Source organism: Phalacrocorax carbo, chromosome 1, assembly GCF_963921805.1.
Source record: "Phalacrocorax carbo chromosome 1, bPhaCar2.1, whole genome shotgun sequence".
Taxonomy (NCBI): domain Eukaryota; kingdom Metazoa; phylum Chordata; class Aves; order Suliformes; family Phalacrocoracidae; genus Phalacrocorax; species Phalacrocorax carbo.
This window is the reverse complement of record NC_087513.1, coordinates 209,945,537-209,957,855: the sequence shown is the minus strand read 5'-3', so window position 1 is coordinate 209,957,855 and position 12,319 is coordinate 209,945,537. Positions and strand designations below refer to the sequence as shown.

Below are 12,319 nucleotides of genomic sequence, written 5' to 3'. Positions count from 1 at the left end.
GCGTGAAAAAATACTAAACCTACTAAAGGCAATTTCAGTGAAGATCCGAGAACCTGCTGCCATCACCTTCAAAATTATATAGAAGATTAAAACAGAAGTTATAATGCTATAAGGAAGATGAATGTTTCTCTGTCCAGGAAGTTTATATAATGAAAAACCATCTACCATATCAAACAGTGAAAGCAACACAAAGTTTTTTAAGCTGGTTCTGAGGTTTGTTTTCGGATGATCTGCCCCCAGGAATTAGACTTGGACATGGTCCCCACTGCATGCTACTTCTGATGTTGTTGTCCTTAAGCTTCCAGTCTACCTCCCCATAGATAGATTTCCTTCACAATATAACCTATGCAAAGTGCATAACACAGCTGTGGAACAATATTTATGACTGCTCAGATGAAGAACAAGATGGCTATGATGGAAGAGCTGATTTATCACTAAGCAACTCCAGTTTTATGCTGAAGTAACCCCACTGAAATAAGGAATTCCACTCTTATAAAACCATGGGGTGGGTCAGGCTCAGCTGAATGATGGACTTTCCTATTCACCCAGAAGATTGAATATAGTCCTGCTATGTGAGGCCATGTTTCAGCTGAGTCCTGCGCTCCTCACGCGGGTGAAACAACCACTGCCTTATGAGCCACATGATCCCAGACCAGGGTGCTGAGGACTGGGCTGCGTAAATACCTGAGATTTCACAAACTACTGGCAAACGGGAAATAAAGTCCCTCCCTGATGAAGTTTCCAATGGAAACTTTGGATGTATGAAGCTGATTGGATGAGGGCCTGAAGTGACCCACTGTTTCTTTTCCAGTCTAAACCATATCTGGGGTTTGGGATTTTTTTGCTTTCTTAAAATAAGCATATAAAAAATCTCAAGTTAAATGTTTAAAGTGCACCTTGGAGTAGCTCAGCAATACTTTGCTGAAAGCCAGTAGTCTCCAGTGGCATCTCAGAGCTCAGCCCAGCCTGGGCAAGGACCAGGAGAGCCTTTACGGCGTCTCCTGATGCAGTGATGATCCCCTAAACACAAACACTACAGCTTTGTGCTTTGTCCGTGCACAGCTCTTGCCAGTGTGATGCAGTGCTTCCAAGCACACGTCACCCACTCACCGGTGCCAGCAGAGCCACCAAAACCTGCTTTGCCCTTGCTTCTGGGGGGAGTATATCCCTGGGGAACATGAAATGCACCCGAGATTGAAAGAGGGGAAGGGAAACTGAGACAGCGGATCCAGAGGCTGCAAGAGGAAACGGCTTCATTTGCAGGGTGCCAACGCTGCAGTCCTGAGCCCACTAATAATTTCATTTGAATAAAATAACATGTCCAAGAAGCGAAGACTGTAATTGAAGGAACCGTGTATATGCACATGTAAGAACATGCATCATCTGTAGTGATTTAGGCAGGCGAGACCTGGGTCTATGTAAGCCACACAGTCTTACATCTACACACACATACTAAATTTAGGTTAAGTGGCTTAAATTTGGCTTAAGTGGAATACGCCTCTCATCCCTCCTTCCGATTTTACTGACTATTTTATCATCAATTTTTCTTTCTGTATTAGTGGGGAAGCAAACTGGTATGTTTTAAAAATTTCCCCGCTGTAGTGACTATAAACTTCCTGAAGATTTTAGCCTGTTTGCAAGAGATTCAGTAAAATGAAGATTTTTTTTTTTTTTTAGGTCAACATTTTCTTCTGGCAGACTGAGCCTGAAGTGCACTTTATTTCCCTTTAATTTAACAGCTCCAGCAGCTTTTCCAGTTAAATCGACTGTTCATTATTGAGCCCATTTATGAAGGGCTGTGCAGTGCAGTTTAATGAATCCCTGGCACAAAGCTCCCTTTCAGCGTGGGGAAAGAATAGCAGCCTATTTAGGTCCTGTAGGGCTGTATGTCAAAGGCTGCCTATAATACTTGTCAGGGAAGGGCAGAAATTCCCACTGATATAAGAATGTGCAAGAAATCAACTTTCACAACCAACTCGCCGATTAAGACGCGATCAGGAAATGAGACTGTAGGTTCCGAGCGGTGACACCTGTTTGGGCAGCCAGATTTTCCCATAACTCGATAACCATATGGGCCATACAACTGGCCAGGGGAAAAAAAACCAGTCCTCCCTCCTCTGTTGTAGAGTTTTTCTTACTTTCACGCTGCCTTCCCGATGCTGCAGTGAAAGGAAAATGGGTGGTGTGAATTGTGAGGGCTGGGCTCGGTGCGGGATTTTGTTTGCCTTCCCCAAGGGAAGGTTTTGCTAGTGATCATACAACGGTTTGGGTTGGAAGGGACCTTTAGAGGCCACCTACCCCAACCCCCTGCAGTGAGCAGGGACACCCACAGCTAGACCAGGTTGCTCAGAGCCCCGGCCAGCCTGACCTGGAATGTTTCCAGGGATGGGGCATCGACCACCTCTCTGGGCAACCTGGGCCAGTGCTTCACCACCCTCATCATAAAAAATTTCTTCCTTATATCCAGTCTGAATCTACCTTCTTTTAGTGATGGGGCACAGCATGAGATATTTCCTTTGGGCTGGATCCCGCTACCCGTCCCTGCCTTGCAGAGGATTTAACCCGGTGTTGGACACTGAGACAGGCAGCCCCGCAAGCCTCAAGAGGGGGGATTCACTTTCTGCAGCCACCTCTGGTGAGGAGGTGCTCCACAAAAATGCCGGCACCGTAACACGGTCCTCAGTGTGCAAGGCTTTCATGTTCGTGAAAGGCGCTCTCTCCTTTTTGGCCCGCTCAGTCTGTAAGGATAACACATTGATCTTGTGAAGGGCTTGATCGTGCGGCTGCGAGCTCAGTCTGTGGCCGGTGTAAAGCATTAGTGAGCACGGTGTGCTCCTGCTCCCTTTGATTCACAGGGTGACCTTGCTGCGGTTCCCTCTAAAAATGCCAAATTTGACACCAAGGGCATGGTCTGAAGAGCCTTGGTTTAATCCCCAGAGCTGGTCGAGGTGCTGCTGCCTATAATAAGCAAGAAAATAAGCAAACCCAGATAGATTTCCTACACAAAAGTGGGCAAGGAAATTGCAGTAAAGCCCCTGGAGCCCCTTAGTGAGCATGAAGACAGTCCTGCAGGATGGAGTCTGGGGTGCGGGAAGCGCTTCTGCAGCCACTTCACTCACCTCGGTCTGATGAGGGGAGAGAGTGGAGGGACCAGGTCACCTGGTCCAAGCATTTGCCTGGGGCTGGGGTTACTTTGTGGATCTAATCCCAGCATTTCCTGGACATTAGACCTTGCCAGTGAGGTGAGCTGGATCGCTGGCGGGGCGTGAGAGCCACCCTGTGCGGGCTGAGCAGCATCACCCTGAGAGAGCACAGGCAGAAGACAAGCGTTGCCTCGTAGAGCTGCTGGGAAAGAGACTTTTTGTAGGAATAACCAAACCGCTATTTCCTTGAAAAAAAATTAAGTTTCTTTGCAAGTTGTTGACATCATGTGGCTTAGCAAATTTCCCTCCAGTCATTGCCCAACTTGGGGTAATCAGCTCTGCTTGAGAGAACACAGAGAATAAGCATGTTTAATGCAATTATGAAGGCTTTCTAAATCTCCAGATCTGGTTGAGAATATGTAAATTTGGCTGCTTAGCACATCTGAATGCAAACTTTCCTTTGCATGCCTGACAATTGTTTTAATACTCTCCAATTTTAGGAGGTAATAAAGTCTCCCGCTAAACCGTAGCTGAGCTCTCAAAGCTGTTTAATTGAATGAATTTGAATTCAGCCTTACAGAAGAGAAGCCAGGGCTTTCAGCTTTTTTTTTCTCTAGGCCACCAGATACTTAGCCGTTCTGCATATAATACCACCCAGACTCATTAACAATCCCCTTTAGCCAGACTACGAATCATAGAATCACAGAATCATTAAGGTTGGAAAAGACTTCTAGGATCATCAAGTCCAACCACCAACCCAACACCCCCAGGACTCCTAAACCATGTCCCAAAGTGCCACACCTACATGTTTTTTGAACACCCCAAGGGACGGTGACTCCCCTACCTCTCTGGGCAGCCTGTTCCAATGCTTGACCACCCTTTTGGGGAAGAAACCTTGCCTAATATCCAATTTAAACCTCCCTGACACAACTTGAGGCCATTTCATATTGTCCTATCACTAGTAACTTGGGAGAAGAGACCAACACCCACCTCACTACAGCCTCCTTTCAGGTAGTTGTAGGGAGCGAGAAGGTCTCCCCTCAGCCTCCTCTTCTCCAGGCTAAACACTCCCAGCTCCCTCAGCCACTCCTCAGAAGACTTGGTCTCCAGACCCTTCACCAGGTCCACTGCCCTTCTCTGGACTCACCCCAGCACCTCAGTGTCCTTCTTGTAGTGAGGGGCCCAAAACTGCACACAGCACTCGAGGTGCGGCCTCACCAGTGCCGAGCACAGGGGCACCATCCCTGCCCTGCTCCTGCTGGCCACACCATTCCTGATAAAAATATTCCTGATATATTCCTGATGAAATATTGCTGCCACAATGCTGAAGCAGATACTAACTTGAGGACAACTTAGTTGCTGCCCTGTTACAGAGTCATTTCACGTTGCCAGATAACAAATGGTCCCAAACTGGCTGCACATCCAGTCCAGTGACAGATCATGATCCCCATTTTCTAGACCCATGTGTGGTTTGTAGTGGCCTCAAAGTGGATGCAAAACTATCCAGTGGAGTACACAGGGGTTATATACATTGGTCCTTACACTTTCCCATCAGCAAGGGAGCTTGGAGCAGGCTGCAAAGCTTGACGGGGTGTGACAGGACCTCAGGGTAAGAGCTCCAGTCAGTCAGTTGTCAGTTGTATTTAGGCAAAAAGGTTTCAGTCCACCTATACGTATGTGCTCATTCTGATACGCGGAGAGATACAGATTTCCCGTAGCCCTCTGCTTACCGGTGTCTTCTGCTTCAGTTACACAGTTGCACTCAGGGCAACTCCCCAGGTAAGAGACTCTGGAGGCTCCAGCAGCGGCAGTTTTGCAAGGAGACCCAGTCCAGGTGTGCCGGCACCAGAGCCAAGGCTGCGCCTGGGGCCGCGAGGCTCTGCCTGCCGATGGGACCCTGCTCAGGCCGGCTCAGGTGCAGGTGAGAGACCAAGAAAATCAGTGTTTTTGTTTTGTAGAGGATTTTCAGCCTTTTTTTTCCTCTCGTGAAACATGCCTCTATCCTCCTCGCAATACTTGCTTTGCATTCAACAAGTGTTTGAAACCAGAGTGAGGTGGATTTGGCTGATTTTTCCTTTTTTTTTACCGCTAAGGACAGCCTTAGGAGCCCGTTTCCCTTTTCTTCTGCAGAGTTTTGCTTTCTGTTTTTTCCTTCCCATACAAAACTGCTGCATTTCCAATGAATTGATGCAGACCAAGAAAACTCACTTTACTTCAGTCAAAATCAGATGCCTCTTTTTGTCATGTTTGGACATAGAAAATCACTGAAAATAAATCGGGAGCTCAAAGGGTTGAGGTCGTTCTGCATCAGTGTATAAGTTTTCTAAAGGAAAAGCAACCAAATACCTCTTTACTCCCAGAAGAGACAGGACAGTTCCTTCAGGAGCTGTCACCAGTACTTTCGGTAGCCGCTTCACCCATTTTTCTACCGCCTGTATGGGAAATTTGTAGCGCTGCTTCACTAAACTCGCACAAGTAAAACTCTTCCGTTTTAACTGAATGCATCCCAGTCATTTAAAATCTCTACTGGATCACAGCGCTGGATTTTCTCAGGACTTGACTGACCAGGAGAACACCAGATGCTGGGTAGCGTGCATAGCAATGAGCACGGGGAAAAAAAAAAACCTTCTGCAAATTAATTTAGGCTTTTGCATCCCGGTGGTGTCAGAGCAAGGGCATGTCTCCGTGCCCTTGCACCTGGAGCCGTGCAGGTGACCCAGCCCCGCCGGCTCCGACCACGAGTGGGGGAACACGCTTTGTGCCCGCTGCAGGAGCGGGACACAGTGCTGGGGGGGGGGGGGGCTGCACCCCAGAGATGGGAATCACACTGACAGGGCCCGGGGGGGGTGTGGACACTGTCCAGAGCGGGTGTGGGCATCTGGTATGGGGATGTCGGTGTAGCTGGCTCTGGGTGTGGGTCCCTGTCCGGGGGTGTGTGACCCTCTCCCAGGGAGGGTGTCGGTCCCTGTCCCGGGGGGCTGTGGGTCCCTCTCCCGGGGGGTGTGACCCTGTCCCGGGGGGTGTGGGTCCCCGTGCCGGGGGGTGTGACCCTGTCCCGGGGGGTGTGGGTCCCTGTCCCCGCGGCGCTGCCCGTCCCGCCCCCCGCCCTGCCGGTGTCCCCGGCCGAGGGGTGGGTGCAGCCGGCCCGGCCCGGCCCCCGGGCGCCCGGCGGGGAGGCGGGGAGGGCCGGGGCCAGCCCCGCTCCTGAGCCCTCCTCCTGCCCCGCTCGCCGCCTTTTCCCCGCCGCCGCCGCCGCCGCCCGCCCGGCGCAGCCCTGCGGAGCTCGGGGCGGCGGCGCCCCGCCGCCGGCCATGGCCGTGCCCGCCGCCCTGCTCAGCCCCCACCACCTCCTCTCCTTCTGCTTTCCCGCCGCCGGCGGCCTCCTGGGCTACGCGGACCTGGAGAAGGGCTACGAGGGGGGCGGCGGCGGCGGCGGCGGGGGCGACGCGGGGGACTTTAAAGAAGCCACCAGGGACCTGCTGAGCTTCATCGACTCGGCCTCCAGCAACATCAAGCTGGCGCTGGACAAGCCGGTGAAGTCCAAGCGGAAGGTGAACCATCGGAAGTACCTGCAGAAGCAGATCAAGCGCTGCACCGGCATCATCGCCGCCGCCGCCCCGCCGCCCGTCCCGCCGCCCCCCGCCGCCGCCCCGCCGCCCGCCGCCTGCCCCGCCAAGCCCCCGCCGCGCCGGGAGGCCTCGCAGGCGGCCAGCAGCCTCCAGAGCAAGAGCCTGGCGGCCCTCTTCGGCTCCCTGCAGCCGGGCCGGGGGGCGGCGGGCGGCGGCGAGGCGGCGGCCGGGGGCGGCGGGGCGGCGGCGGGGGGCGGCGGCGGCGGCGGCGGCGGCGCGGGGGGGAGCGGCCCGCGGAAGGTGCCGCTGCGCGACCGCAACCTGCCGCCCTCCTTCTTCACGGAGCCGGCGCTGCCCGCCGCCGCCCGCGGGCCGCCGCCGGGCGCCAAGGAGCCGGAGAAGGGCGGAGGGGGCGGCGCGGAGGCGGCCGAGTTCTTCGAGCTGCTGGGCCCCGAGTACGGCGCGCTGCTGCCCGAGCCCGCCGCCCCGCCGGACGCCTTCCCCGCCGCCCGCCTGCCCGCCGAGCTGGGCCTGGAGCACGGCCTGTACGAGGCGCCGCTGCCCGCCGCCCACCACCCGCTGCTGGGCGGGCTGCTCTACCCCGAGCCGCCCTGGGGCCCGGCCGGGCCCTGCAGCCCGCCTAAGAAGGCGCCGTCCGAGGCGCTGCGGCCGCTGTACGCCGGCGGCGGGGAGCCGGCCCCGGGCGGCGGCGGCGGCGGCGGCGGCGAGGAGCCCGGCGGGGGGCCGCTGCCGGCGGGGTTCGCCCCCTTCTTCCCCGAGTGCCCGCTGCCCCCGCCGCAGCTGCCCTACGAGTACGGCGGCGGCTTCCACCGCGCCGCCTTCTCCGGGCTGTAGGGCAGCGCCGCCGGGCTCGGCGCCCGCCCGGCGCGGGGGACGCGGGGGAGCCCCCGGGGGAGCCCCCCGCGGGGCCGCCGCCGCTCGCGCGTGGGGCTGGGGCCCGCCTGCGCCCCCCACGCACCCACCCGCGCACCCACCCGAGACCGCGGCTCCCGCAGCGCTCGGCCCGGCGCTCTGCCACTCGCCTCCTCCTGCGGTTTGGGAGGCGCTGCAAATAAAATGTGAAATACTGGGTTCCTTCAGGTGTTTTTCTAGCGGCCGTGACCTCCCTCCCTTAGCCTTCCTTAGGGGTCAGGCTTTGCCTCGCTGTAGGCGGCTGCAGCTCGGTGGGCCTGACTCAGGCGATGCCGCGACGGGGGCCGCCCTCCTCGAAGGCAGCCGTGACCAACCTGCGAGCGATGGCAGTCGAGAAGTAAAACTCGGTCAACTCTTGCGCTGCTGTTAAAATTTCCCCCGCGCTTGCCTGCATCGCGAGCGCCGGCGGATGTTCGGCTGAGGACACAAAGGCGAGAAGGAGAAAAAGGAAAAAAAAAAAAAAAAAAACAAGCAAAATTAAAAATGCTGCTACCAAAACTTAGTGCCCTGAAATTTAACAATGTCTTGCAGGATCTTGCAAACAGCGATTTACACCGATACGTAAGTTAATTGACGGCATAAGTTCGGGACAAAAATGTACTGTAGCTGCTGCGGCGATGTGATTCCTACGGACGGTTGGATCTCTTCCAGGAATGTGTCAAAGCTCGGGAAGCAACGCGGCTCGGTCTCATTGTGTACAGGAGATTATTTGATAATCATTTAAGTTATGTAAAAGAGTCTATGATAGGTCTTATAAAAATAAAGCTACACAATAGATCCAAGACCTATGGTTGTTCCTGCTGTGGAAATGCGGCGTTCAGGGGGCTTTCACCGCGCCTCCACCCTCCGTAATGGTTTCTTGGCAGGAGTTAAGACGGGCAGTATTTTTTTGTCTTTTCTAAACCTTTTGAAATGCCGTATTTTATCCACAGCGACCCGTGCTTGTTTTGCCTTCATTTGTACCGGCTGGTTCTTTAACTTACTAGAAAGAAGGAAATGATAATAAGCCACGGAGCCAAGGGATGAAAATTGTTACAGTTATGAAAACAGATCAAAATACTCGGGGGTTTCCTATTGAGATGGGAGTCTTAAACGGCAACCCCGCGCCCTGGCTCCCCGCCAGCCCCGAGTGGATTGTTTGTTTTTGAAACGGGATCCACATACGGATCAGCCTGAGGCTTTACCCGCCGTGGTGGGGAAAAATCCTTCTGCCTTCTGTCTTTTAAAAGCTAGCGTGAAAGGTAAAAGGGTTTTTTTTTTCATTCATCAGCCGAGATGTAACTTCCCAGAGACTTGGGGTCAGGTTGTCGCGAGGGGTGAAGCGAGATCTTCTGGAAATAAACCACAAGATACCTTGTTTCAGAAACCAGCTTCATTTCGCTTTTAAACAGCAAGAGCTGTAAGTTACGCTGCCTCTTCCCTCCCCCAAAGCTGCCCAAGGTCTCCACAAGCTGCGTGGAAGGGAACCGCCGTGGATGAATGTCCGCAGGGCTCCAGTGTGTCATAGCTGAGCGCTGTTGAGGGAACGCACTTCTCAAGTGTAATTTTGCGGTAGTTTATTTAACTAAGCTTCACAGGAGTGTGTGCGGGGAACAGTGGGTGGCCGGGCCAGCCAAGATAGCTACAAATTAAGTTAATCTTGCCCCGCTGCTGGTTTCGATGACAGGACAGTGTCCTGCTCTTGTGAGCTCAGCCCTGCCGCCTTCTCCTTGCCAAACCTCCCAGTGAAGAGAGCACGAGTTTGCATTCGCAAGCAGCGCGCTGCCAGCTCCGAGCAGAGCTTGCGTAAAACTACATTTGTGATTATCCAGGCAAGACCGGCTGGGGGGTTATTTCGGTTGGGGAGGTGCTTTTTCTCTTTAGCAACTGCTTCAAACTTGAATTTGTGGCACTTATTGGCAGCTGCTTGGAGTATTTCACCTTGATGGTGCAGCGCTAATATATATCTTATTGCCCAGGTTTCTCACCCGAGCCCTGTGCTTTCAGCAGGCTGAGCTAATGAAGGGGAGGCTGATAATGCAATGGTCTCTGCTAAGGAAAAATAACACCTTTTTTCACTTAGGTTTTCACTGAGCAATTTATTTATTTCACAAGCTCCATATGCAAATCTGTATTAACCAGGCACCGAATCCTGAAGACTTTACAGCCATACTGTTTGTCAGCTGTCTCGCAGACTTCGGTGAGATCTTGCTTGAAAAAAGCCTAAAAGAGGTAAGGAATAGGCTCTGGGGTGTGCTACGCAGACATTGCAAACCTGAGTCGTTTGGTTGCCCACAGGCCTCACCCTTCTATTCCAAGTAGCCGTGAAGTGCCACAAATCTGACCTCCCGGCGGTTTTCACTCGTTGGTTGCTCTGCTCCCTTGTGGGCGGTGAGCTGCGGTGCCCAGCAGTGTCATCAGCCTTCTTGGGTTCGATGTTGTCTCAAACCAGTGGGAGAAGCGGCTCTGTGGGTGTCAGGAGGGCTGGGCCGGTATAAAGACGTCACGGCAGCCCGCTCCAGGTGCTGCCAGGGTGGGAGGCTTCTTCGTGGGCTTGCGAGAGTTGGGGGCAGGCTCCAGGAGTCAGCCTGACTGGGCAGCAGCTACGGTTGTTTTTTCAGCTTAGCTTCTATTCTGCAATAGTGCCTTAAAAGGGGATTTTCAGTTCATAGGAGCTTACACTATAAAAAAAAAAAAAAAAGAAAAGAAACATGTAGTATAGGTATTCTCTGAAGTACTGCTGCATTTCTGCCAGAGGATGTATTTGAGGAGTACCTGGTATGGGAAGTCTGATAGGGCTGGAAAGGAGCTAACAATGGCTGGGGTGATCCCGGCGGCTTTTCCCACAGCACAGGCCAGACAAAGGACTTCTGTGCAACTCCCGAGGAGCGCTGGAGCTCCTCTCCGCGCTGCAGAGGAGGCGAGGGCACCGCGACCAGACCAGGGGTTGCCATCTAGCGGAGCTGCATCTTTTATCTTCTTTGTGCATGTGTGGCCTCTTTTTGTTGCGGTTGTTTCCCCCAGTTTGAATAGTGCAGGCACTGAAAATGTCACAGAAGAGTCTCACTTAGAAACACCCTTGGGAAATTGCTTTCTCCACTGAAACACTGAAAAGCATCTTCTTAAGCATCAATAAGAATAAAACCTTTTGTAATTGAGCAAGATATTTTGGGTTATCTGGTGCACTTTTACAAGGAGTCTGTCCCTGAGAACTAAAGCTGATCCTTTCTAGCTTTTCTGTCTTAAAAGGCGTGTGTCCCTTTGAAAGGAAGCAGGTTCTCTTTGGTTGGATCAAGGTCAGACTATCAAACTATTTTGTTTTACACAGCCTGCTCTGAGTTCCCCAGATATACTAAATTCCATTTTGTTGCCGGTGCATTTTACACATATTACCTACTTTACTGGAGATTTGGGTGGAAAAGCATACACATCTTCATAATTTTTTATATGCAGTCAAAGGTGATAAAGGGGAATAACGAGAACCCTTTGTTCTCTTTTAAAGTGGGGGAGTCTTACCTTCCCTTAATGGTGATTTACTGAAGAATAACAAAGGGTTCACCATGAATGGCATTACTGTGTCTCAATATTTTGTGACTTAAACAGTCTGGGTCTTTTCCAAAGCAGAAAGATTCCTTTATTTTCCTGGATGGGCTTTTGAAACAGGCTCGCTAACTATTTAATCACCTGAGCTTGGGACTGCTCTAATACAGCCTGACCGTCGATGATGAGTCAGCTTCGATGAGCTTACAGAGTTGTTCAAACAATGTTAGTAAAAAAGATGCAGAAGTTTATTGTAAACTCTTTTTGTTTTCTGACTTTTTGAATAAACTGCTTTTGGCAACTGCAAAAACTGAAGGTTGTTCTGCAGCCACTGGCAACAGGAGGAAAAAGGTGGTGGAGCAACTCCGCGGTGATGTGCAAGCCATTAAGATGGAAAAGTGAGAGTTCAAGCCTACAAACCTGACTATATGGAAAGAGAGTTGGGAATGCGTTCAGGATAGCTCTACGTCAACCAAGGAGGCTGCAGCCTGCCTTCTCTGCAATAAACTCATCTCTCCTTTTTAAGATTGGTAAACACTTGTTTAAAGTCCGATGGTTTTTGTAACACACCTGCATAAAAGAGTAAAAGAGTGTATTATAGTGACTCCCTCTCCCATAATCTGCGTGGGTAAAGATTGACAGATGATTGCTGAAAGGTGATGTTACGACAGGTGAGGGGAGAACTTCTATTTTCTGTGTTTTATAATATTTTTCGATACCTCACTGTAACCTTGATTGTCCGTGGCAACTCCCCTCCTTTAATGGTACAGAACTGCTTCACTAGACTGGAGGTTTTTAGCCTTTTATGCTTTTTGGAACATATCAAATGTGAATGTACTGTCAAGGGCTCATTTTTTGTGGTTATTTTGGTTGTAGTCCACAGACCCACAGTTGTCCAGACAACACAGACTCAGCATCACTGCATTGCTGTCCATCGGAAATACTTTTAATTGCTTGAATTGGCCAGTGTAGGATTTGAGGAATACGCAGCATTTCTCACATGAACCTTCATGTCTCCTTCTCTGAGATGGGGGAATCATGTCTTATTTATGAAATCTCTGTGACCCTCCCAGAGGCAGCTAAAAACTGCACGCTTTACCGCGTGCTTCCTCCAGGTATTCCCCGGCAATGTTGGGCATGCAAGCAAATGTGGAT

The 12,319-nt window shown here is 52.0% G+C and overlaps 2 protein-coding genes across 2 annotated transcripts in view; both read left to right on the top strand.

The window, feature by feature from the left end:
* PRSS23 (serine protease 23) overlaps window positions 1-12,319 on the top strand; it is a 289,202-nt gene that overhangs the window by 70,857 nt on the left and 206,026 nt on the right. The gene's annotated exons all lie outside the window — the stretch shown is intronic.
* Window positions 6,256-8,427, top strand: FAM181B (family with sequence similarity 181 member B). The gene has a single exon (XM_064441406.1). The coding sequence runs from the start codon at window positions 6,455-6,457 to the stop codon at window positions 7,565-7,567; it is 1,113 nt and encodes a 370-aa protein (XP_064297476.1). The 5' UTR covers window positions 6,256-6,454; the 3' UTR covers window positions 7,568-8,427.

What these genes read in the sequence shown, in the direction of transcription:
- FAM181B (XM_064441406.1), top strand. Translation starts at nt 6,455, where the DNA reads ATGGCCGTGCCCGCCGCCCTGCTCAGCCCCCACCACCTCCTCTCCTTC.